The sequence below is a fragment of the Mytilus galloprovincialis genome, chromosome 4, assembly GCF_965363235.1.
Source record: "Mytilus galloprovincialis chromosome 4, xbMytGall1.hap1.1, whole genome shotgun sequence".
In the NCBI taxonomy this organism is placed as follows: Eukaryota; Metazoa; Mollusca; class Bivalvia; order Mytilida; family Mytilidae; genus Mytilus; species Mytilus galloprovincialis.
The window spans coordinates 89,645,742-89,670,987 of NC_134841.1; the positions used below are offsets into that span (position 1 = coordinate 89,645,742).

The following is a 25,246-nucleotide window of genomic DNA, read 5'->3' on the forward strand; positions in this document are numbered from 1 at the left end:
ATGGCCATAGGTAGTCTGTTAGTTTACTTATCAGTCAGGGGTGCTACTTAAACAAGTGATTTCATGATCACCTATTTCAGTGAATTTTTATATTCAGTTATCACCTATTTAAGTGATTTTGGTGTTTTCTTTGATCTTCAAATGCTAATTTCATTGATTTTCCATATTTTCACAAACTTTTCTATAATTTTCCTACATAAATCAATTATCCCTTTATCTTTGGATATCAATTTCACCAGTGCGCTTGGGCAGTAAGAAAGTGCGCTAAAGCTTTTAAAAGTACCCTTGGGAATTGTTCTGTAATCAAATATTCATTAACTACTCTTACTATCAGACAAAGGTCAACAATATAAGGTGACCTGACTGGTTTTCTTTAGAATTAGAATGATTTATTTTAAGGTTATGTCCTGATCTACAAATTATTCCAGTTTTTGCATATTCAAATAAACTGTAAAAACTGGCAGGCTTATCAAGCAAATGACAATTTCTGCATGTACATAGTTGTTTTTTCAATGGAATTTTGGTCTTTTTATTAATAAAAACATCAAGCTTGTGGGAAAAATATCCAAAAAATGTTATAAACACTTATTGAAGTGATTAAATTTTAACTTCTCAAATTACTTGTTTCAGTGATTTTGAAAAGTTTGTGCGAAAATTTGAAATATTTCACAGCCAAAATCACTCAAAGAAGTGATTTTGAAATCACTTGTTTAAGTACCACCCCTGACTGCTTATTACATTAAATTTAAATACAAAATTGCTTGAAAATGATAAAAATATGAACAGTAGTCCCATTAAATGAGCTGACAACTGGTTTGGCAAGGTACCATTATAAATAACTTCTATACATAGTTAGTCAACTTAATAAGAAAGAAGGAATAAGATATGAATCTAATGTCAATTGTCAATGCTACCTCCAGAAGTTAACTATATGCCTTGCCTCTTATTACTTTTTTTGGCTAGACAAAATGTTATATAGCATAGGTGTTTCACAAGACTTTATTGTTTACATGAAGCATTAACCATGGACATGATGGAGAAAAAATATAATATATTATTATACTTACTTTACATAAAATTACTGATCATTCAAAATAACATACAACCATGCAAACACGTACATAACATTACAAGTAAAAACAAAGCACTATACTAAATACACTAATTGCAAATTTTGTACTCAAATTGTTTATCACTACTGAGTTGATGATAAAAAGTTTCATTATTCAGTCAATCATAATGGCATCTCTAGAGTTTTCACCAGCTGAGTCCTTTATCAATCCATTAACTTTAGGTAGTTCTACATTTGTTTTCTCTGTGTTCTTTAGAACAGGAGGCAGGACAGAGATATTTTCACCTGATTTACTACCTTCCTCTCCAGACTTTTGTGTTTTTACAGCTGTTTTTGGTATGTTAGATGATACTGTTTTTACAGCTGAGCTTGGTTTGGGAGATGATACTGGTTTTACAGCTGAGTTTGGTATGGGAGATGTTACTGGAATCAGAGCAACTCGCTTTTTACATTGTGGAGAAGTGAATGCCTTTTTGAAATCAGTTAATTTCCTTTGGTCAATTGGTACCTTTTTATTTAGGGTAACAGTTTCAGTAGGAGTGTCAGATGTATCCATTTTTTCTAGTTCCTTGTCAGTTATTTCTTTTTTCTTTTCTGCCTGAGCTGCCAGAATTTTAGCTTGAGCAGCAGCGTGCTGGGCTGCTATGGTTGACGGAGACATTGGTCTAGCAAACTGAGTTATAGATGGCACTGGTGTCTTACGACCACTTGGTGTAGTTTCTTCAGGTTTAACCTTGCCTGGTGTCTTAGCTGGTTTGGTAAGAGATTCCCAGGCTGATGGTATAGGCAAACCTTCACAGTTATACTGTTTCAGTATGTCATCATGAACATACCAACAAATCTTTTTAAAATCAGCACGTTTCTCTCGTACAGCAAAAGCTGTTATTTTGATTTCTAGTTGTCTTTTTGATATAGCACAATTTGCGACGTCTGTCTCAGTTTCAGCAGTTATGGATACATTGGTGACATTTTCTTGTGACAGACTGGTATCCATAGCTTTGTTTTCCGTGTTGTCAACCTCCATACTCATATCTGCTGAACCTGATGGTTCTTGCTGTTCTCCAGTGGTTTTTGATTTCCAAAACAGACGAAATTCTTGAATTAATTTTTTAATACCCATCAAATTTCCATGGACTAGTCTTATTAAGTCTGGCATTGCTGCAATGAAAAAATTGATAGCTTTTATTATTAAAAGTCTTCAATAAATAACTATTATTAGAATTTTGCCTCAGAATTGAACGAAGTCACATGAAAAATAAGTAGAACTTATAGTTATTTATATTTTTTGGGCGAATAAAGAAAGTTACAAACAATATATAAAACAATTTCTTTTCATGAGGTACAATAACTTAATTGATTATTAATTATATTTACCTTCTTCAGGAACAGGTTTTCTCTGTGGATTAACTTTTGGTGTGTCAACATTATTGTCACCAGAAGAGTTATCTCCCTTGACAACTTTGACAGGTTCATTGAAGGAGGTAGGAACTGGACTAGTTGTCAATAAGACTGCCTGAAATAAACAACAAGTACATTCAAGAATATGACAACAAGAAATGTAGAATAACAATTTGTCACCCCATCTCTGTTGAGGGTGCCATAATAAAAGGAACAAGAATGTGTCCCAAGTACACGGATGCCCCATTCGCACTATCATTTTTTATGTTCAGTGGACTGTGAAAATGGGATAAAATTTCTAATTTAGCGTTAAAATTAGAAAAATCATATCATAGGGAACATGTTTACTAAGTTTCAAGTAAATTGGACTTCAACTTCATCAAAAACTACCTCGACCAAAAACTTTAATCTGAACGGAACAGACGGACGGACACACAGACCAGAAAACATAATGCCCATAAATGGGACATAAAAAGCCAGAAGAAAAGCAATATTTCAACAAACATTGACAATGGGCTGAAATGATAATACTAAGGGGAAAAATGGAGGAAAAGCAATATGTCACCTGACATTGTCCATCAGGTAACATAATAATAAGAAGAAAATACGAACGTAAAGCAACAATATTTCACCCCAACTCTATTAATAAGAACTGAGCAAAATCAATAAGTCTCCAAACTATGTGTAGGAGATTTAACAACGAATCTACAGTAGATGATTTTCACTTAAATAAATGCAAACAGAAAGTTCATATTTTTTTCCCTAACAATACCCCCCCCCCCCCCCCCTCATTGAAACAAAAAAAATTTGGGAAAAAAGTGACGCCTTGGAGTAACAAAATCATATCATATTAAAGCTAGAACAACTGGTTTGCGAAATAAACTATTGTTTTCCCAGAGGAATTCAGTTAAAATGTACGGCAAATATTTTTTTGGTATTATTGCCCTTGAGATAACTCTCCAACAGAGATCAAATGACATAGCAGTGAATAACTATGGGTCACCGAAAGGCCGTCAACAATGACCAAAACAAATATGCCATAGAAAGCCAAAAAAGCCGAAATGACAAAAGTAAACCAATTCCAACGATAAAACTTTTGTTTATTTCCATCTAGCCTCTAACCTTATATTGTTCTAGCTGTTTACTAATCTCCTCTTGTAAAACATGTGTGGCTTGTTCCCAGAAACAACCAATGATCTTTGGTAAAACTGGTTTAGTCAATCTGTTTTGATCTGCCTCCCATCTGGTTGCCAGTTCATTACGTTTAATTTCCTGAAGCTCTGGAGATACCTGTAGATAAAATTATCAATAAATAAAATTCGTAAATTCTTTAAAACTAGTCATATACAGAAATTTTTGAAAATGCATAACCTCTAAATAAGGAATTGAACTGCATATATATATAGATAACAATATGGTTGTTCATCACTTTTAGGGCATCCTTTTGCCAGTTATATATTTGGCTCCCATGAAATCATTTTATGTAACACCTAAACAAAACATACTTAAGTGTTAAACATCAACACATTCATCCTGATATATACTGAGTGCCAATGAAAACGCAACACTTGGTTTTTCAAAAATAAAATTTATAATAGAAATGATAATCTTTCAAAATAAATTGTTCTTGAAAATTAACAATTTTAACAATAGATCGATATCAAACAAAAACTGTTTCCTTGTCATCTTTCGTGCGCAATAGGTAAACGAAACATCCAATGTCGAATCATCAACTCACAGTCCTAACACAAAATGTTACAGCCCCGTGGAGTTGATCATCCCGGACGTTTAATGTGATCCCGAGGTATTTTATTCCACTTGTCCCGCAAAGCAAACTCAAGCTGACTTTATGATATTGGTGGTGGTTCTCATCGTCTAAACCATGTTAAATCTGATGCAAAATTTGCTCGATTGGACCAAAATCCGGCGAAAAGCAAGACTTTTGGCCAAGGCGCGTGCCAAATGTCTATGTAACCACCACTGATGTTTTTTGGTACATAATGAATGTTTTTTGGTCTACAGAATTCAATGTTTACGCCAGACGGCCGTTTAGATGTCACTAAGGAAAGACTGTGGTGCTCTTAAACAATTTCTGCGCAAATGGTGCTTTACTGAAATTGCTCCAAAGGTTCTACCGTGACCACCATTGAACTCTCGTGACCTTTGAACAGCCATCAGAGTCGATATCGGATATGTTAAAGACCCAATGTATCAGTCTTGCTGAGCGTTTCTTGCTTTTTGTATCCCGGGATGTGGCTTATCATTAAATGATTCATTTTGGTTAAATTTGTGGATGATTTGGGTTATTGTAGAGGCTACAACTTCAGTCTTCTCGTAATTGTATACTGTGAAAGGCTTCATTGGATCATGCCCAAAACTGCATGTCGCTGGTTGTCAGAAAGTCCTGGCATTTACTCAGATGTTTATTGCAGTTTGTTAACAATAAGGGCGGGAAAATTCATGACATTAGCCAAGCTTTAAATGACAAAATCGTGAAAATGGTGGGTATGTTGAAAAGCTGTGAACTCGGTTTATGTCCGTTCAAAACAAGAGTGCACACGCTGAAATGTCTCGCCTTCTATACTAATCATTGATATTATGTTGATAGTCCTAAGTATAAAGCTAAGCTTTATTACAACTGTCACATAAACTTAACATTAACCAAGATAACTAAACAAAGACCAATGAACCTTGAAAATGAGGTCAAGGTCAGATGAACCATACCAGGCAGACATGTACAGCTAACAATGCTTCTTTACAACATATATAGTTGACCCATTACTTATAGTTTAAGAAAAATAGACCAAAACACAAAAACTTAACACTGTGCAATGAACCGTGAAAATGAGGTCAAGGTAAAATAAAACCTGCGCGACTGACATAAAGATCATAAAATATTTCCATACACCAAATAAAGTTGACCTATGGCATATAGTATTAGATAAAAAGACCAAAACTCAAAAACTTAACTTTGACCACTGAACCATGAAAATGAGGTCAAGGTCACATGACATCTGTCCGCTAGACATGTACACCTTACAATCATTCCATACAACAAATATAGTAGACCTATTGCATATAGTATGAGAAAAACAGACCAAAACACAAAAATTTAACTATAACCACTGAACCATGAAAATGAGGTCAAGGTCAGATGACACCTTCCAGTTGGACATGTACACCTTACAGTCCTTCCATACACTGAATATACTAGCCCTATTGCTTATAGTATCTGAGATATGGACTTGACCACCAAAACTTAACCTTGTTTACTGATCCATGAAATGAGGTCGAGGTCAAGTGAAAACTGACTGACAGACATGAGGACCTTGCAAGGTACGCACATATCAAATATAGTTATCCTATTACTTATAATAAGAGAGAATTCAACATTACAAAAAATTTGAACTTTTTTTTCAAGTGGTCACTGAACCATGAAAATGAGGTCAAGGACATTGGACATGTGACTGACAGAAACTTCGTAACATGAAGCATCTATATACAAAGTATGAAGCATCCAGGTCTTCCACCTTCTAAAATATAAAGCTTTTAAGAAGTGAGGTAACGCCGCCGCCGCCGGATCACTATCCCTATGTCGAGCTTTCTGCAACAAAAGTTGCAGGCTCGACAAAAACCCTTACTTCGCATTTGTTCCAAAAATCACTCAACCGTAAAATTGTCGACAATTGTCTTAAAAGTCATTTTCAACCAACTATACAAAGTTCTAATATAATTTTTTTTTTATGTAAGCCAAATAATTTTTTTGAAAAACAAAAGTGTTGCGTTTTCATTGGCACTCAGTATATATTTGTTCCTTTCACATTTACCTCCTTGCTAACTTCCAACACCATTTTGGAAGATAAACATGTGATATATTATTCATCTTTACTTTTTTTTTCATTTTAAACAACCTCTCTTAATAAAGTTACTTGTAACCTATGCTATAGCTACCTATACTATTCATCCTTACATTGATTCATATCTTATTTCCTTGTCAGCATCCTTTATCTCTAATAGATACAAGTAAACTACAATTTATATTTATTTAACCACCTTCATCCTTCTACATATACCCTTAAAGAACCTTATGTATTAACCTCAACATCACTGTCATCAAACCACAGATATCCATCCATTCCTCCTGATCATTATCAATACATTTATCCAAATACAGATACCTCCCTATTTTTGTTACAACACTTTCATCCTCTTCCTTCTCTAGAGGAAGTATTCATACTTTCCTCTTAGTCATTAACACATTCATCCTCATACAGATTACCTAGAGGAACCAACCATTCCTTTGTTCTCTTCATCGACACCGTCATTCACCCCTTACACCCTAGAAAAAAACCTCTTTCGTCCTATTCATCATCAACAACTTTAACCTCTGTAAGTTACCCTAGAGGAACAACATATCCTTACCTCTTCGTCATCCTTATCTACACCTTCATCATCAGACAGATACCCATGAGGAACTATGAAGTCGTCTTCTTCATCCTCATTGTCCTCTTCAACTTTTTCTTCCTCATCCTTTATAAAAGAAAAAAGACATTTGACTACAGATTTATTATGCCCCACATAGGGGCATTATGTTTTCTGGTCTGTGCGTCCGTTCGTCCGTTCGTTCGTCCGTCTGTCCCGCTTCAGGTTAAAGTTTTTGGTCGAGGTAGTTTTTGATGAAGTTGAAGTCCAATCGACTTCAAACTTGGTACACATGTTCCCTATGATATGATCTTTCTAATTTTAAAGCCAAATTAAACTTTTGACCCCAATTTCACGGTCCACTGAACATAGAAAATGAAAGTGCATGTTTCAGGTTAAAGTTTTTCAGGTTAAAGTTTTTGGTCAAGGTAGTTTTTGATGAAGTTGAAGTCCAATCAACTTGAAACTTAGTACATATGTTCCTTATGATATGATCTTTCTAATTTTAAAGCCAAATTAAACTTTTGACCCCAATTTCACGGTCCACTGAACATAGAAAATGAAAGTGCATGTTTCAGGTTAAAGTTTTTCAGGTTAAAGTTTTTGGTCAAGGTAGTTTTTGATGAAGTTGAAGTCCAATCAACTTGAAACTTAGTACACATGTTCCTTATGATATGATCTTTCTAATTTTAAAGCCAAATTAAACTTTTGACCCCAATTTCACGGTCCACTGAACATAGAAAATGAAAGTGCATGTTTCAGGTTAAAGTTTTTGGTCAAGGTAGTTTTTGATGAAGTTGAAGTCCAATCAACTTGAAACTTAGTACACATGTTCCCTATGATATTATCTTTCTAATTTTAATGCCTAATTATATTTTTTATCCAATTTCATGCTCCATTGAACATGGAAAATGATAGTGTGAGTGGGGCATCCGTGTACTTTGGACACATTCTTGTTTTTTTCTGATACAATTAAAAGTTCAACTTAAAATTCTTCATCTTGAGTAATTAGAAATGTGTTATATCCCTGAAATGTTAATATTGCAAATTATAAACCAATCCTTAAATAAATTGCAAAAATCAATGTTTTAATGGACTTGAATTTGGTTTTTTTCATGACTAGAAGAATATACCAAAAAAAAGGGTAACCACACTCATAATTCATAGTATCTGCAAACCAGTAGTATGTGTCAAATAGGCAAGAATAGTGCTCCAATTCATTGTTAAGTAGCATCTAAAAATGTGGGATGAAAATACTAGTCAGAATATTGTTATTTCAATATAGGTACTGTAGGTACCAAATCTAGAGTGATGTAATAACAAATATCTTAAATCACTACATTAATTGGCAAAAAAAATAACTACATATTGCCAGATATGATGTCTAGTCTGTAATACCTTAACACAGATAAAAAAAAATATAATAAGAACCTAAAAACAGTATGGACAACTGTTTAATTTCAGAATGATGGACATGGGTACCACTTTGTATTCTAAACCCTAAGAGGAAATGAAAGTGTGGTATAAAAGATTAACACATCACAATCAGAAACTAGCCTCTAAGATACATACATGACAATCAGAAACTAGCCTCTAAGATACATACATCACAATCAGATAGACTTTCTCCTGGCTCCTCTTCTTCCCAGTCATCATCGCTGTCATATTCATAATCAAATATTTCCTGTAAAAATAGAGATACAGACTGTGTAATATTAAAATCTCACTTTCCTATTCAACAGCAAAGCAAGGCTGGAATCATACTCCTTTTCTAACAAAAGGCCAATACATCAATCATAATATGAAACAAAGCTAGACAATTGGAATTTATATGTCAATGATTGGTCATATATTGCCTTTGAAATTTACAGTAAAACACGAGTCTACATGAATTTTAAAATAACTGACATTGGTAATTCCCTTAGAAATTGTTTATCTTCCTTTGGTAAAATTTGTTTTTATATGGAAAAGATTTAAATCATTACTGTAAATTCAGAAATTATTGCTGTTTTTATAATTGCAAAAAATGCTACAGGGTTATAATCACAATAATTAAATCTCACACTTTTACTTTTCATATATGAATCAAACAGGATTTTCCTGAATATCGCAAAAAATTTAAATCGTATTTATTTTGAAATGACAAACTCGCAATAATAAATGCACGCATTAATTTCTGAATTTACAGTATATAAAACACTACCTTAAACACTCAATAGAAGAATTAAAAGTATTTCAAATAAATTATGTTCAATTACAATAAGACCAATGTGTATAGTTTTTATACATGTTTAATGCTACCCACTGAGTATATACAGATAAACAGGCCTTCAATCATGCATATGACTTACAGTATCTGTTTTAAATGGATTCCTTGGACTGACATGTGAACTTTTCTTCCTATATGTTCCATAGTATGGTGGTCTGTAATTCATATGGAACTGTAACAGTTTACATTTGTAGGTGACTTTCTTTACGGTCTCGGAATCATGGACCAATAATTCTACATCATCTTCTCCTATTGTCCTAGAATAAAAATAAACAAGAATGTGTCCACAGTACACGGATGCCCCACTCACACTATCATTTTCTATGTTTAAAGGACTGTGAAATTGGAATAAATTCTCTAATTTGGCATTAAAATTAGAATGATCTTATCAAAGGGAACATGTATACTAAGTTTCAAGTTGATTGGACTTCTACTTTATCAAAAACTACCTTGACCAAAAACTTTAACCTGCAATTTGCACTATCATTTTCTATGTTCAGTGAACCGTAAAATTGGGGTCAAAACTCTAATTTGGCATTTAAATTAGAAAGATCATATCATAGGGCACATGTATACTAAGTTTCAAGTTGATTGGAGTTCAACTTCATCAAAAACTACCTTGACCAAAAACTTTAACCTGAAGCCAAAAACTTTAACCTGAAATTTGCACTATCATTTTCTATGTTCAGTGAACCGTAAAATTGGGGTCAAAACTCTAATTTGGCATTTAAATTAGAAAGATCATATCATAGGGCACATGTATACTAAGTTTCAAGTTGATTGGACTTCAACTTCATCAAAAACTACCTTGACCAAAAACTTTAACCTGAAATTTGCACTATCATTTTCTATGTTCAGTGAACCGTACAATTGGGGTCAAAACTCTAATTTGGCATTTAAATTAGAAAGATCATATCATAGGGCACATGTATACTAAGTTTCAAGTTGATTGGACTTCAACTTCATCAAAAACTACCTTGACCAAAAACTTTAACCTGAAGCCAAAAACTTTCACCTGAAATTTGCACTATCATTTTCTATGTTCAGTGAACCGTAAAATTGGGGTCAAAACTCTAATTTGGCATTTAAATTAGAAAGATCATATCATAGGGCACATGTATACTAAGTTTCAAGTTGATTGGACTTCAACTTCATCAAAAACTACCTTGACCAAAAACTTTAACCTGAAGCCAAAAACTTTAACCTGAAATTTGCACTATCATTTTCTATGTTCAGTGAACCGTAAAATTGGGGTCAAAACTCTAATTTGGCATTTAAATTAGAAAGATCATATCATAGGGCACATGTATACTAAGTTTCAAGTTGATTGGACTTCAACTTCATCAAAAACTTTAACATGAAGCGGGACAGACGGACGGACGGACGGACGAACGAACGGACGCACAGACCAGAAAACATAATGCCCCTCTACTATCGTAGGTGGGGCATAAAAAATATTTTAACAAGAATGTGTGGTGATTATCCACAATAACAGAAAAAAGGCATGCGAATAAAACCTTTTTTTAAGCAGTCATTGAAACATGGAGATGATGTCAATATCGTTTTTGAAGGTATCCTGCACCTAAGTACTGGTACAATGGTGAAAATATGAAGTGACTCAGATCTACACTACTTACAGTGACTGGACAAATAATAAATTATGTTAATACTCTAAATAACTGTTACTATCCTCTTTGCCAACCTTTACTTATAACTGTTCACTACTTACTTTGGAAAGGTTTTCTCTGATTTGCCAGTTTTCTTGCCATTTTGAAGATCTTTAATATACAATACATTAGATTCCTGAAACAAAAGAATGTTTTACAGACTGTTTGAATGGTCAATGTAATAAAAGAATAGCATTCCAATCATCTGCTCTGATACTCATATTTTATCTGTCAAGAGGCAATAACTTATTTTTTTATTATTTCTTTTTGTGACTTTTTCACAAATATCCACGCTATCACTATAAGGGACGACATCAAAAGTTCAATGTAGGATAAATAAATTAAATCACTTTTTTTTTCACTGATACCCCCCCCTCTTAACTTAATTTGCGAAAAATCAATTTACCAATATGGATATACGTAAAATCGATTTTGGATAAACAAAACTTGCAGCAATTTTAACTTAAATACAATACTGACATAAACCTTTCATGTAAAGGAGCAACCAAGGGAAAAAAGATATTAAAGGAGTGGGTTCCGACAAGGTCTGATTTTGGCCTCAAATTTCAGGTTCATCTGACGAAAGATTTTGGACACTTTTTAAACACTGTGTTCATCCTCAACCTTATATATGTTATGTATTATCATCAAATACAACTTACAATTCAATATTAAGAATGGACACTAATGAGGTCTCTTTCATTTGCGACGGAAACCGTCTAAAATTTAACTAAAATTGTGAAGATTTCAGTAATTTAGCATGACTTTATGATGCTAGTACCTGATAAATGTGCATTGTATTGTCAAAATAAGCCCATATCTCTGTAGCAGAGTCATTCTACTTTCCAATAAACAACTTAAAAGTTTACATTTTAACAATTTTGTAAAACTGCTATATTTTGGGGCCAAAAAGGGGTCTTACTGGACCTACTCCTTTGCACAAAATGCTATGATATGAAACACATAAGATCAGGAAATGTTCATGATTAAAATATATATATATAATTTTTTTTAATATTATGACATCAACGCAGTCTGCACCAAAAACTTTTTCAACTACTAGTCCGAAGACCATTATTCTGACGTTTTTCTTATTGGGCCAAACAAAGTTTTGCAAAAGCTTACTAGTCCGAAACCAAATTGGACTAGTCTGGGGCATCGGACTAGTGGCTAACCGTGCAGACTGTCAGCGAAGACATTTTATGTGCCTTTTTTCTTAAAACTTGTTTTACATCAATATCACCTCTGTAGAAATATGTATGCAGCCAAGAAAAAAAAATATTTCTGAATGGCTCTAACAGATTTCAAATATCTCACCTAATAAAAAGTTGTTCATTGGGTGTGCATATGTCTTTACTTTTTTTGAGGGGAATAAAACATTTCCCAGAATAAGTTAGTCTTTATCTGGTTATTTAAAATTTTGCAAAGTTAATTTTTTCATTGAATAGAAACATTGAACAGCTCTTTATTTAATAAGAACTTTTTTTTTTTTAAACCAAAAGTTCATTAACTTCACTTCAAAAAGCTAAACTCCTAGTGATGATAATACATGTACGATACTAGAAGAACACAGCAAATTATACCTTACTTAACTTGAACTGACAAATATTCATAAAACATTTCACGGGACCATCGAAAAGTGAAATAAAGGGCATGGGAATCATTATCCTCTTCTAATTCGATACATCAGCAAAACACATTTTCTATTTGAGACTGACCAATTTCTCAACAATCTTTGAACCCAAAAAGTATGAAATATTTGCCGCTAAATGTAAAGCAATCAATCACATATCACTTAGACATACAAGAGAGTTTACACTAAACAGGGGTTATGTTTTAGTATTCTAATTTGATACCTGGTCAATGAGACATTTATCGAGATAACTCTTTTGTTCATCACTAATGTACTGTCTACATTCTGGTGCTAGTTTAGTGTTCTCCTTCACTTGGAATGGCATAAAAAGACCTGATGGTTCTACAGTTGCCTGAAACACACAAAATCATATTGATTAGAAATGTGTTTTTTATTTCTTCAACATGTTTGACAAGCAAAAAGACCTGAGGGTTCTACAATTCTACATATACAGTTCATAAAAAAAAGTTGTTTTTACAGTTGCTTGAATAATAATAATAACACCCACTTTTTGAGTAGTTGGACATTAAAATAGTATCTAAATCAATGCAACCATACTTTATAATTTGAAATAAACAACACTTTCAAACTTATTTTCAATATGAATAAAACAATAATTTCCTTAGAGGTTTACCTTAGACGATTTTGGTGAAGTACTAGTCTTGATAAAGAAACTCTGGAATGCATCTTTAACTTTCTTCTCTTTTTTTATCTGAAATGAATAAAAGGACATTTCTGACTTGTAAACAAATCAAAAAACATATCAATCTAGTTGTCTTCCTATTGTTCTTTTGAGAATAGTATATTTTTAGTTTTTGTCGGTAAAAGCTTCAAAATTGACCAATGAAAACTGTCTTTATGGAGCTATGTAGTATTTTTTTTATTATTTGGTCTGATTGTTCTATTCAAATCACTGTGAACTTCTGCAAATAGATATATAGCAAATCTGAAATTGGCAAAAATAAACTATGCTGAGAACAGGAAATTTTTAGGTGGACACTTCCGGCAACTGTATTTGGGAAATCGGTCATTTGAAAAATCAAGTAAGTTTTACTCTTAACATGAAGATTCTAAACACAACACTGTGATGTCAATTTGATAGTTCTATTGCAGTTATCCTTTTACAACCTCATTTTCAAACAAAAAAACTTGGTATTATAATATATGTATTTCAAGTACTATTTCATGTTATAGTAAATATTTTTACTTTTTCTTCGTTTTCTTTTTGTTTTTCTTCTTCCTTTAATCTTTTCTCTTCATCTTTCTTCTTTTTTTCTTCATTCTTTGCTCTGAAAATATGACTAATTGATATAAGTTAATTTTCACCCTAACATATGTATTGTTGTAATTAAAGTTTTCATAATATATCTTTGTGTTTTAATGTAAAATTTTTGAGTACACATGTTTAAATGTCTTGCCTGTCTTGATTAAATATTATTTTGCATAAAGTTCTTGAATCTGGTATAACAGAAACTTGACTTTATCAATCATCTATGAAAATAAGGTCAAATTCTAGGACATGTTCAATCATACTATACACTCTATATAGTTTACCCATTGCTAAAAGTATCCAAGAAGCAGATTTAACCAGGAAAACTTAACAGGTATTTCCCTTGAACAATGATTGTTTCCCCTTAATTCCAATTTCAAATTTAAACAGTAACACTTGATTTGTATTGGCTGGCAATTATGGTCACAATTGACTTTTTTGAAAATTCATATTAAATGTTTTAGTTTATATCTTACTCTTGCTCTTCACGCTTCTTCTTCAACTCATCTTCCTTTTGTTGTAGCTTCTCTAATCTTTCTTTTTCTTTTTTCTCCTAATCAAGTGATAAAAATGTCATTAATCATAAAAATCATATTCTCTAATTTTTGTGCTATTTTCACATTTCCTGACTGGTGTGAGAAAAAATATTTCTCCTCACTAGTGAAAAATCTGTTCTCGGCAAATGATTAGTCGAAATTTGATTACGTCAAAATGTTTTGTTTTGTTTTCAATTTTCCTATTGTGACGTCATGAAAAAAGGCGACCTTGCCTGATGACGTCGCATATAAAGAACACAAGTTTCTGAAAACCTTTGAAAAAGAATGATTAAAGTCTTCAGAGAAATAGATTCCGACACTATAACTCGTGTATTACGATATCTCTCCACTCTCGACAGTCAAATTTAATTATTTAAAATGCTCGGCAAGCCTCGCGTTTTAAATAATAAAATTTAACTGTCTCGAGTGGAGACATATCGTAATACACTTGTTGCAGTGTAGGAATCTATATTTTTAAAACAGAAATGATGTTTGCAAGATCTAAAATGATGCCCAATTAAAAATTATATCATCTCTCAACTGCAAAAAAATAGAGTACTTAACTTTCTATAGCATAATAACATGTAAAAATGAAATGTACTAATATCTTTTAACATGGAATCATAATCACTTTTTCCTCTTTCTTTTGTTTGTCCTTTTCAGATTTGGCAGCTTCTCTTTCCAGTCTTTGTTTCTCTTTCTCTTTTTCCTTTTCAACTCTCTCCTGTTCTTTTTGTTTCTTTTTTTCTTCAAAGGCCTTTAATTTTTCTTCCTTGAGTTTCTGTCTTTGCGCTTCCCTTTCTTTCATTTTTGCCTCTGAAAGCTGGGATCAACCAAGTTTTCAAAATTAAAATGTTGAATATTTTTTTAGCAAGAGAAACCATTGAAAACGTTTCCTATAAATACAAGTTTTGTGTTCATGTGTAAATTTCGATGGATATATAAAATTCATTGGAAATTTTTCTTTTCTTTTGAGTAACAAATGTAGATCTACTAAACTACCAAAACTTTCTATACTGACAATTTGCAGCATGATCAAATGTACATCTTCTTATTTTTATATGTATTACTGCATAAAGGTTCACATATTACCTTAGATCTTGGTTTTTTGCCGGATTTAGGAGTTCCATCACTTAAACTGTCGCCTGGGCTTTGTGATAAAGGTGTGGCTCCTGACTGTGGACTTATTTTTGTTGAAACTGGAGTTTTAAATACTGCGGAAGGTACACTGCCCTTACCAGGAGTAACTGGGTCAATAGCACTGTTGTTCATATCTGATAAACTAGTTGATTCATCTGAAACATCCATATTTTCTTTGTCTGCAGAAACATCTAAAATTTCCCCTTTTTTTGAGCTTCCCAAGTTTTCCTTATTTTCACATGTTTCTGATGAATTTTCTACAGGAATAAGACCTTTACTGACTGCTTCAATGATTTGAATATAATTTTCTACTTTCTGAGTCTCATTGGTCGAGTTCTCTTCTTTTGATTTGACAGTTTTTGAAGATTCTTTTACACTGAAGAACTCTTTTATCTTTTTTGATTGACAGGTATTCGTGTCAACAAAAGATACATCAGATTCCTTGCCATCATCTGAATCGGTTACATCAATACATTCAATGTTTGTTGACGAGGTAATTTCTTCCTGAGAATTTTTACGTACAAATCTTTCCAATGTATTACGAACCCGTATCTTAACATTATCTGCCTCAGAACTAGAGCTAACTTCTGCTTCACCGCTAGTAATTGGCGCGTTACCAGATCCACATGGTGTTCCTGATTTGGGAGTTTTGGGAGCTTTAGCACTAGGTGATTCTGCATCAGATAGTTTTCTTTTCTTTGAAGCAGCAGTTGACTTTGGAGAGACTAGCTGTGCTTTATGCTCAATTGTTTTAAATGGTAATCTAGCTGTAAAATACAAATTTAAATGTTACTTTATTAACAAAAAACTTCATTATTTTTTTAATGTAAAGTCAGCATTCGTTAAAATAGTACAAATGTTACATGTAAGCTCTCAAAAAGATTGGCACACAAGTAGGTATATATATTCAGAAAGATTGGTACATATGTTACATGTAAGCTCTCAAAAAGATTGGCACATATGTAGGTATATATATATTCAGAAAGACTTACAGTAGATGAAGTAAAGAATCGTTGTTGAACATACCTTGTCCTAGTTTTTTCAGACAGACTAATTGTAGATGAAGAAAAGAATGATAATCAAATATACCTTGTCTAAGTTTTTTCGATGGTGTACATCCATCATCATCATCTGCAGACGGACCTGAAAAGAAAAAGATTTTTTTTTTTTCAAAATATATTCAAATTCTTTGGCTATCACAATGCTGTCTCATCCCCAGGCCCCCTGAGTTCCCTATTGTGTCAAAAACTTCCTTCCTTTGTAACAAAAAATAAAACCCATGGCTTTAAAAAGTACGGTTGTATCAATTACAAAGGTTGAGTTGGCAGAAGGGGCCTTAATAATGCCCATGCTGACACCTCATTTTGGCAAGGACAATCGATCAACAATTCATCAAATCAGCACTGTCATAAAAGGATTCCAGAAAAAAAGATAACTATAGATGGGGAGGGGGGTTAAACATGTTTTGTGAGATCTCATCCCTCCCCCTATTCCTCTAGCCAATGTAGATAACAAAAACACACAACAATACCTACACATAGACAATAGATTTTTATTTAGCATTATCAGAATTAGCCCCTTTAATAGACATTCAGTGAATGTGGCCCTTTTGTGACATAAATGTTGCAAGTTCAACAAAAAGGGAAATTATCTAAAATAAAGCGTATATATACGAGTCAGTTGGTCGCTGTCAGCTGACAGTAACAGATAATCATTTGGTAATTTCATCCAATTGATGAACACTTGCTTTTCATCACTTTTTCGGCATCACTTGCAGGTAGGATCGGAATAAGTGTTGGAAAAGGTTCTTCTGGTTTGCAATACAGAGCTACCGGTCAGAAACTTCAAACATATTGGGATTCTTGTGATACATGTATCTCTTGTGTTGGTAGAGCAAGTAGGGCCACACTTAAAAATATTTTGGTTTGCCCAAACCCTACCCAAACATTGAGACAGGGGGTAGGGTAGGTATGCATTTTCTTTTTTTTTTGGCAAAGAGAAATTTAAGTATTAGATGTTTATTAGTCTTCATGTCTATCTGATTAAAAAAAAAAAATTTCATATCAGGACAATAAAAGACTTTGAGTAGGCAGCTAATAGCTATTTTCTGGGTAGGCAGAGTTAGGACAAACAAACTTATTCTTTTTTATGGCCTAGTTGCACTGCAGCGATATTGATTTTCTTTGAGCGTGACACGTGAAAGTCAAATCATCGTGTCATGAAAACAGGAAATGAAGTCTAAAAGGACACAGGAAATTACAAAAAAATGTGTCAGGGTTCCGCAGAACCCAGTGTCTCGCCTACTTTTGCTGTTAATCACACACTCATCAAAAATGATGAAAAAAAATCAATAAAATTATTCCTCTCGATACTATCTTTTGATTGTCAGAAGCTTCTGTCAACATTTGGTAAAAATCCAGGCTATTTTAAAAATCTTTAAAATGTTTTAAATACTTTAACTGCAGACTGTATGTAATGTCAACTGGAAGAAAAACTAAGTCCATTTATAAGTAAAATACGGGAAAAATGGAATTTTATTTTTACAAAATTTACTTCTAAAGTCGAAGGCTCGACAAAAATGAGAATTGCTTACATGCATAGTGCAAGCGGGATACGTGATCAGAACCCTCCAAACAGACCCCCATAATTATCTGTTTATCACCATTAATGGCACAGGTTCCCTTACTTTCTAGACAATTTTCGTATCCCTCAACTCCTCTGAGAAATACAGATTCCATAACTGCAACAAGTGTGTTTCAATATTTCTCCACTCTCCACAGTTAAATTTTAATATTTAAAGCGCAAGGCTTGCCCAGCTTTTTAAATAATTAAAATTATATTGTAATACATGGGTTATACACAGATGCCAACCCCCTTTTGACACAATCAGTAACAATCTAACAAATTTCCCGTAATTTTGAAAAGTTTTCAGTAATCATTCAAAAACATTCATTTACCAAAGAAAATACTGACGAGTAGTTGCAAAGTGATGTGCACTTATATGTTTCATTAAAAATGTTATCTGTAGTATGTATTCCATTTATTAAATGTTCAGACATTCTCAACTTGTACATTTTCGTTTTGTCAAGGATAAGTAGAGAAAGGGGAAAGCTACTTCATAAAATGCAGTTTGTCTCTTCCGAAGTAAGTTAGTTACCTTACGATAGGTTGACAACTCCTGAGAAACCGGAAGCATTACATTGGCGTTTTCTAAATACATGTAGGTATCAAGGCTTCAAAACGGTCATATATTCCGGACAATCGTATAATGTCCGGTAAAAGTCTGGCTGGGCAAAGCATGAAACGGTCATCAACTTTTTAGTTTCAAGGCTTTTTCAGTCATTTTAACATTATTCACGATCTTTTTGACCCAACCTTTTGCCTTTTTACAGCCACACATTTCCGGTCATAAAAGTGACATGATGATTAATTACTATCAAAACAACCCCTACTTCAATACTTTCTAATTTTAATCAAGGCTAATTAGTTGTTGGACAGCAGAAAACTACCTGTTCAGGTGACAGGTAAACTATTTTCAGTACTGGACATCGTATAAATTAATCAAGTCTATTGACAATTATTTTCGTACATTTCAGCGGCTTGTATCTAATTGATTTAGTCCAAAAGATTAAAATTATAATAAATACATTCATAAACATGATTTGATGAAATTTAAAAAGGTTTTAGATGAAAAATCGTCAGAACTACGTTGTATGAACAAGAACACTTGTGTGCATGTGCACAGGTTGGAAATTTAATTATGCATCCCATATATCCTCAAAAATGCTAAAATTATCATTTATACCTGTAGCTAACGTTCATTTCAAGTATTTTGTTGAAGAAGTAACGTGGAAAGAGCTTCTTCACTCAGTCCTGCTGTGAAAAACGTACAAGGAATTTACGTATTTGTTTATGGTCCATGTTTTACTATTGTCAAGTCAACATCCAGTTTTGAAAAATGTGACTTTAAAAACGAAAGTAAAGTTTTTGACAATGTCATTTTGCACAAATAAAGAGTTAAGGCAGATATGAGCACGCTTATGTGCACACTTTGAATGATACACTGCCAATTTTAAGTTTACGTCAGAACATCAAATTCAAATCAAAGTAAAGTTTAATATCCTTTTTTTCTTTTAATCTAATGTCAATTATCGGGATGGCCATCTGATTACCATAATTGCCTTTTGTGACTTAGTCTTAGGGATTAAAATCAGGATCAGATATAAAATGTCTGGCTGGCTCAAAAAATTTTTGGAAGCCCTGGTAGGTATAGAACCACTAATTCAGGCCCGGTCAGAAAGATCATACAAGAAAGTAGTACATATTTTAAACAAAATAGTTCCTACGCATAGCTGTATTTTTGTCAAAGACAAAGTAGCCATAAATGCTTGAAATTGCAGAATTTAACAGAGAAAGCTATGGGGCTCTGAATTAGTGGTTTTATACCAATACCGGACCAGGCCAGAAAAGTAATGATTAAAATCCATAACTTTCGACTTTGACGGTAATAGCGTAGTTTTGATCTCCAAATCGGAAAAATTACTGAATCAAAGAGCAGAATGCTCTAAGGGATATGATTGCCATTATTTTTATTGACACATGTATACATGTAGCTAGATAATATTATTTTCAAAACTAATTCAACTGCACATGTAAAATGTAATTTACGTAATATGAATAGTTAAAAAATAGCCAATCCCGGATAAAAGTGTATGAACAATGTACTTAGGCCTATTGCGTTTTATTTTTGTACTATAAATTCCAAGTTTACTTTCAACAGCAGTCATTGAGACTCAGAGTGAGAGAAGGTATTTCACTTCGTATCTTAATTATCACCTATTTTCCTACGTTAAATGATTCTAGGAGGAACCCCATTCCTAACTCTTTAACTGTTTAATTTCCTTTGGGTCAGTTGTCATGACTCCTTTCCATACATATTCCTAGGTTTAAATTGCGATAGTTTTTAATATAATACGATGTTTATCGACAGAACAAGTTAATTTTTCTCGAAGTGTATTTACATTCAGAATTGACGGAAGTTACTTCCGGAAGGGAGACAACTCAAAACGATAATATGGAAGACTCCTTTTTGCCTGAAGGGGTGTTGTAGTCATGCCTTAACGATGTGGAATACATTTATTTTGAGTGATTTAACGACCTAGATGGTTCTCTATTTCTTTATGGAAGTACAATATAAAATATCAGTTTCATAACGGTGACATATAAGAAAAACTCCACTTCAGTTCTTATATGACAGAAATAGATTGATCAGAATTCAGAGAACTCTCGCATTTTTATCAAAACTGGGGACTTCCCTCTGACGTGTTTCTAAATTTATAAAAACACTAAATATAAATACTGCTTAATTCTGCTTTTCCGTGTTTCTAAAAACACGCATATAAGTAGAGGGAAATATCAAACATGAAGATTATGAAAAGAACATTATAGGAAAGTTGTTTAAGTTCAATCCCTTTGTTTGTTTTTACCTTTTAAAGCAAGACAATCATAAGAATCTGAGATGTTCCTTAATATTTAGAATAAAACGGTTGACGTGAGGGCATTGTCTGGAGCCACTGGTACATGTATAAGTCTACAGATTGCTTGAAAGCAATCGTATCCCAAAAATCGTAATGGTTGGCATCAATGGTTATAATTGGTGGAATCTATTTCTCTAATGATTTTGGATCAAGTAGGATATATGGTACTATAGTTCCGACTTTTGCAATAAATTCATACGCGTGTGTATTCATGGGTAATAAAGTTAAAACTGTTTAAATTTTACGTTAAACTGAAATAAATGAGTGATTTACAGGTTGACAAGTCAACAGGTTGACAATTTTAAAAACGTTATGGTTGGAATAAGTGGTTGACAGGTTGACAATTTTAAAAATGTTATGGTTGAAATAACAGGTTGACAATTTTAAAAATGTTATGGTTGAAATAACCGGTGGACAAGTCGACAAGTTGATAATTTAATATAATAACAAGTAATTTATGGTTGACAAGTTGACAAAATGACAGATTGACAACTTGAGAGCATTTATAAAGTGTAAAATTTATAAGGTGTAAAATAGTATTATTAGTGACTGGTAGACAGATCGACAAGTCCACAGGTTGACAATTTCATTTTGAGAAATGCAAAATGTACAAATGGTAAACAGATTGACAGCGAACAGATATAAAAGTTAAAACTTGTAAAAAAGGTTAAAAACTGAAGTTAATTTTATTTTACTTAATGGATGATGTACTTTTATTTACTTGTGTAATTATAAAATTAAACCTGTCAACCTTAACACTTATCAAACTGTTAACCTGTCGACCGTAACAATTGTCAACCTGTCAACCTGTCAACTTTTAAACTTGTCGACCTTTAGTGTCAACCTGTCAGTCTGTCAATTTATGTTCATATAAACCGATTTACTTCTAAAGTTAAACCGATTTATTTCATATCGGTTGAGAATAAGATTCTCTTATTGGATTAAAAGGGGTCACATGACATTCATTATTCTTTAGTAATAAATTCAATCGGTCATTAACAGAAAAAAACGGACCAGAAAACCGGTTGTTAACAAACTTTAACATGATAATGACCAGTGGGGCGTGGTTTCCGTCTGATAATGACCGTTGGGGCGTGGTTTTCGTTTGATAATGACCGTTGGGGCGTGATTTCTCTGTTAATGACCGGTGGGGCGTGGTTTCTCTGTTTAGAGAGATGTACCTTTTATAAAACATGTTCCTGTTTTTAATATTATATTTAAGTTGTTGAACTGTTTATTATATGTTTTCGTTAATCATAAAATTAAAGATACTGAAAAATTGCACTAAAATGAATGGCAGTACTATGACTGTTCTTCACTCTTTGCCATAGAAATCGTACAACTACTCGAGTTCGCTGCAGGCATTTTGAATTTATGAGAATTTTCGAAAACATTGTTTCTCGATGAAATAAACATAATAGTTCTTGAAAAACTGGTCATTATCGTGATACATGGACTGCCCGTAGGACAGTGGTATTGACTGCGACAGCGATAATGACCTTGCCTTTGGCTCAGTCATTATCACTATCTTATAGTCAATACCACCTTCCTGTGGGCAGTCCATATATCAAGATAATGACCATTTTTTCAAGAACTATTATATAATTATTACTCTGTTCTTCCAAATGAACTACAGTACCGTTTATCCTTCTGTTCTCGAAGATTTGAAGAAAGTGACGTCACAATAGGAAAGTTCAGAAGAAACCAAGAAAATTTAACGTCACAATTAAAATTCAACCAATCATTTGCCGAGAAAAGATTTTTCACTAGTGAGGAGAAATCTTTTTCTCACACCAGTCAGGAAATGTGAAATTAGCCCAAAAATTAGAGAAAGAAAATTATCAGTCGGCAAGATCAAAGGAAAAAATCGTAAAATAGCGATAATTTAAGAATATTGTGTTAAGGGCAAAACCATTCAGCATACAAATTTATTTGAGAAATAGGGAGGATATGCTGTATATTTTTATTTACAGTACGTATCACATCAGTTTTTTTTGTTATGGTAAACAAACTTTATTTTTTTTAAATGTTCTTTTTCACCGGAAGAATATTGGTAACTTACCATTGCTAACATTTTGCACACACTCAACTTGTGCCATTGTCTTTTGTTTATGATAAATGATAGAATTTCGTCAAATGTAGAGTGGTTTTCTTAATCTTTTTTTAGAACAGCTAAATGACAATCAAACTTGGCGGGAATGTGTACCGCTTCAGTCCGCATAGAATATTTTTCAATGAAATTGCAAATTAATAAATTTTATTTCACAGTTCATTATCAAACAACATGAGCTGACTTCAAACTTTATAAAATATTGTTAAAGACAAGGAAAAATTAATGTAAAATTAGTTATGTGGATATTCACTGCGAAGTTCAAGCATCTAACGTCAAGACTTCCGGATGGGAGTAAACATAACTAATTTTAGATTTGTTATTTTTAAGTGAAACAAAACATTACCAAAGATGTCGTTCGCAGGATTAAAAAAACAGTTCAACAAAGCAAATCAGGTATATCTAGAAGTTCATAAACAAAGTCTTACCGACGACTTACAGGATAGCAAATGTCAATATTTAAAGAATATTTTCCACCAAAACGATTATACTTATAATTTAAGATAGTATATATTTCGAAATACATCAGTCATTCAGGTTCATTATAACAAATGGACAAAAATGGCTTGTAATACTCTGAGTTTAGAAAATCTGTGCAGGTGGAAAAGCTGTAACGTCAACAAATAAAACTTATACTGTAAATTCAGTTTAAAAGATAAATGCTTTTTGAGATTTTTGAAAGATAAAATCTTTTTGGATTATGTTTTTATGTGTTGACATGAAGAAAAATTTAGTGACAAGCACATTTTGTATTTACATATCATCTAAACAATAAATTGATAGAAAAGTCAATTAATTACAGCTGATTATTTGCTGTGTGATAAAGTTTCAAATTTTGTTTTATATAATCATGATAATATGAGGCAGGCATTACCTGTAAATGGGGACGAGGTCTGTATGAATTATTTTTTTGTAACATAAATATTTGTCAAAAAAAAAGAAACAGAAATACCGTAACGTTTCTGATTTTGGTTCTATTGTTAGGGATTTTAGTTGTGATGTTACTTTAGTTATGACATCATATGCAATACACCTTATCGCTATTTGTCCGCCATTACTGGATATCACACAGGTTCCCGTAAAATGTTGACGTCATAAAACAAAATATCTGACGCCACAATAGAAAAGTGATTGTTTTATATGTCAAAAGTTCAAGCGGCCGGGTCAGCCGGGATTAGCGATAAGGTGTATGTAAACAAGGAAACGCTATCATCAGGTAATATTTTTTCATATCAAGGAATTATTAAAAATGAAATTGATATTGCGTTCCTTCCTATTTTATGAGTTTGAAATAAACATGAAAGTCATATTAAATGGCTTAAAGTGTCATTACATTGAATATGTATATGTACGGATAAGTGATTGCTTAAGTGTCTGCCAGAATAGTGTTGATTTTGAGATAATGCTCAAGAGGAGCCCGGCACATTATAGATGAAGAAGAACAGCTTCAAAAGTTAATGCATCATGTCTTTACAAAACAAGGCTAGGCAGCTGATGACTAATAAAGCATTTCTTTTACTAAAGAATATCTTGGGCTATCAAGCATTAAAATATATTTTCTAAAAAAACAGTACATACTTTTTTCAAGTACCACATTATAGGGTATGATTGGAAATAATCCAACATGATTCATAACAAAATTCTTATTTCAATATTTGTTTTCAAACATACTATATTTGGCTGTGTCATAGACCTGGTACAGGTTATCCTTAATATCTTTTTTCAGACATTTATATTGTTATATTGGAGCTTTTTATGCTTTCTTTGCAGTATATGAGTGAAAAGATAGGTGGTGCTAAAGGTACAGAGCTAGATGATGACTTTATTGAAATGGAAAGAGTGAGTAATTTGTATATTTATGTGCAATTGTGGTTACTACAGGATTTAACACCTAAATAAAAGTATCAGCAAGCATTTTACATAGAAAATCATGCTGTATCACAGTATGTTTACATTTTTAGATCTATTTGGTGCATGCATATTTATTGTTTTTAAACTCAAATTACATAATAAATTATAATTAGCACTTCAGTTTGTATAGGTACATGTACCTACCAACTCTTCAAAATGCACATGGGGGTTTAACGTGCAAGATGGCTGTCATAGTCCTAAAATACCTTCAAGGGGGCTTTCAAATACATTTGAATCACAGTTGTTTTTTGGCTTCGTCATGCTTTTATAAGACTAGAGTC

The 25,246-nt window shown here is 32.8% G+C and overlaps 2 protein-coding genes across 3 annotated transcripts in view; one reads left to right on the plus strand and one right to left on the minus strand.

The window, feature by feature from the left end:
* Positions 1 to 731: 731 nt before the first annotated feature.
* On the minus strand, positions 732 to 23,167 carry LOC143073345 (uncharacterized). Its single transcript, XM_076248807.1, has 15 exons — positions 23,007 to 23,167; positions 16,497 to 16,550; positions 15,360 to 16,174; positions 14,899 to 15,090; positions 14,208 to 14,284; positions 13,669 to 13,750; positions 13,096 to 13,173; positions 12,685 to 12,813; positions 10,891 to 10,964; positions 9,244 to 9,418; positions 8,499 to 8,576; positions 6,893 to 7,000; positions 3,593 to 3,760; positions 2,447 to 2,585; positions 732 to 2,230 (listed from the first exon to the last, which is right to left on the minus strand). The coding sequence occupies exons 1-15, from the start codon at positions 23,041 to 23,043 to the stop codon at positions 1,227 to 1,229; spliced, it is 3,210 nt and encodes a 1,069-aa protein (XP_076104922.1). The 5' UTR covers positions 23,044 to 23,167; the 3' UTR covers positions 732 to 1,226.
* Positions 23,168 to 23,295: 128 nt separating this feature from the next.
* The window catches only part of LOC143073346 (endophilin-A3-like), a 36,411-nt gene continuing 34,460 nt past the window's right edge, over positions 23,296 to 25,246 (plus strand). For both annotated transcript variants that reach the window (XM_076248808.1, XM_076248809.1), the window contains exons 1-2: positions 23,296 to 23,450; positions 24,825 to 24,893. In XM_076248808.1, the coding sequence (XP_076104923.1) occupies positions 23,406 to 23,450; positions 24,825 to 24,893 (114 nt within the window). In that variant the 5' untranslated portion in view covers positions 23,296 to 23,405. The remainder of the gene's footprint in view (positions 23,451 to 24,824; positions 24,894 to 25,246) is intronic.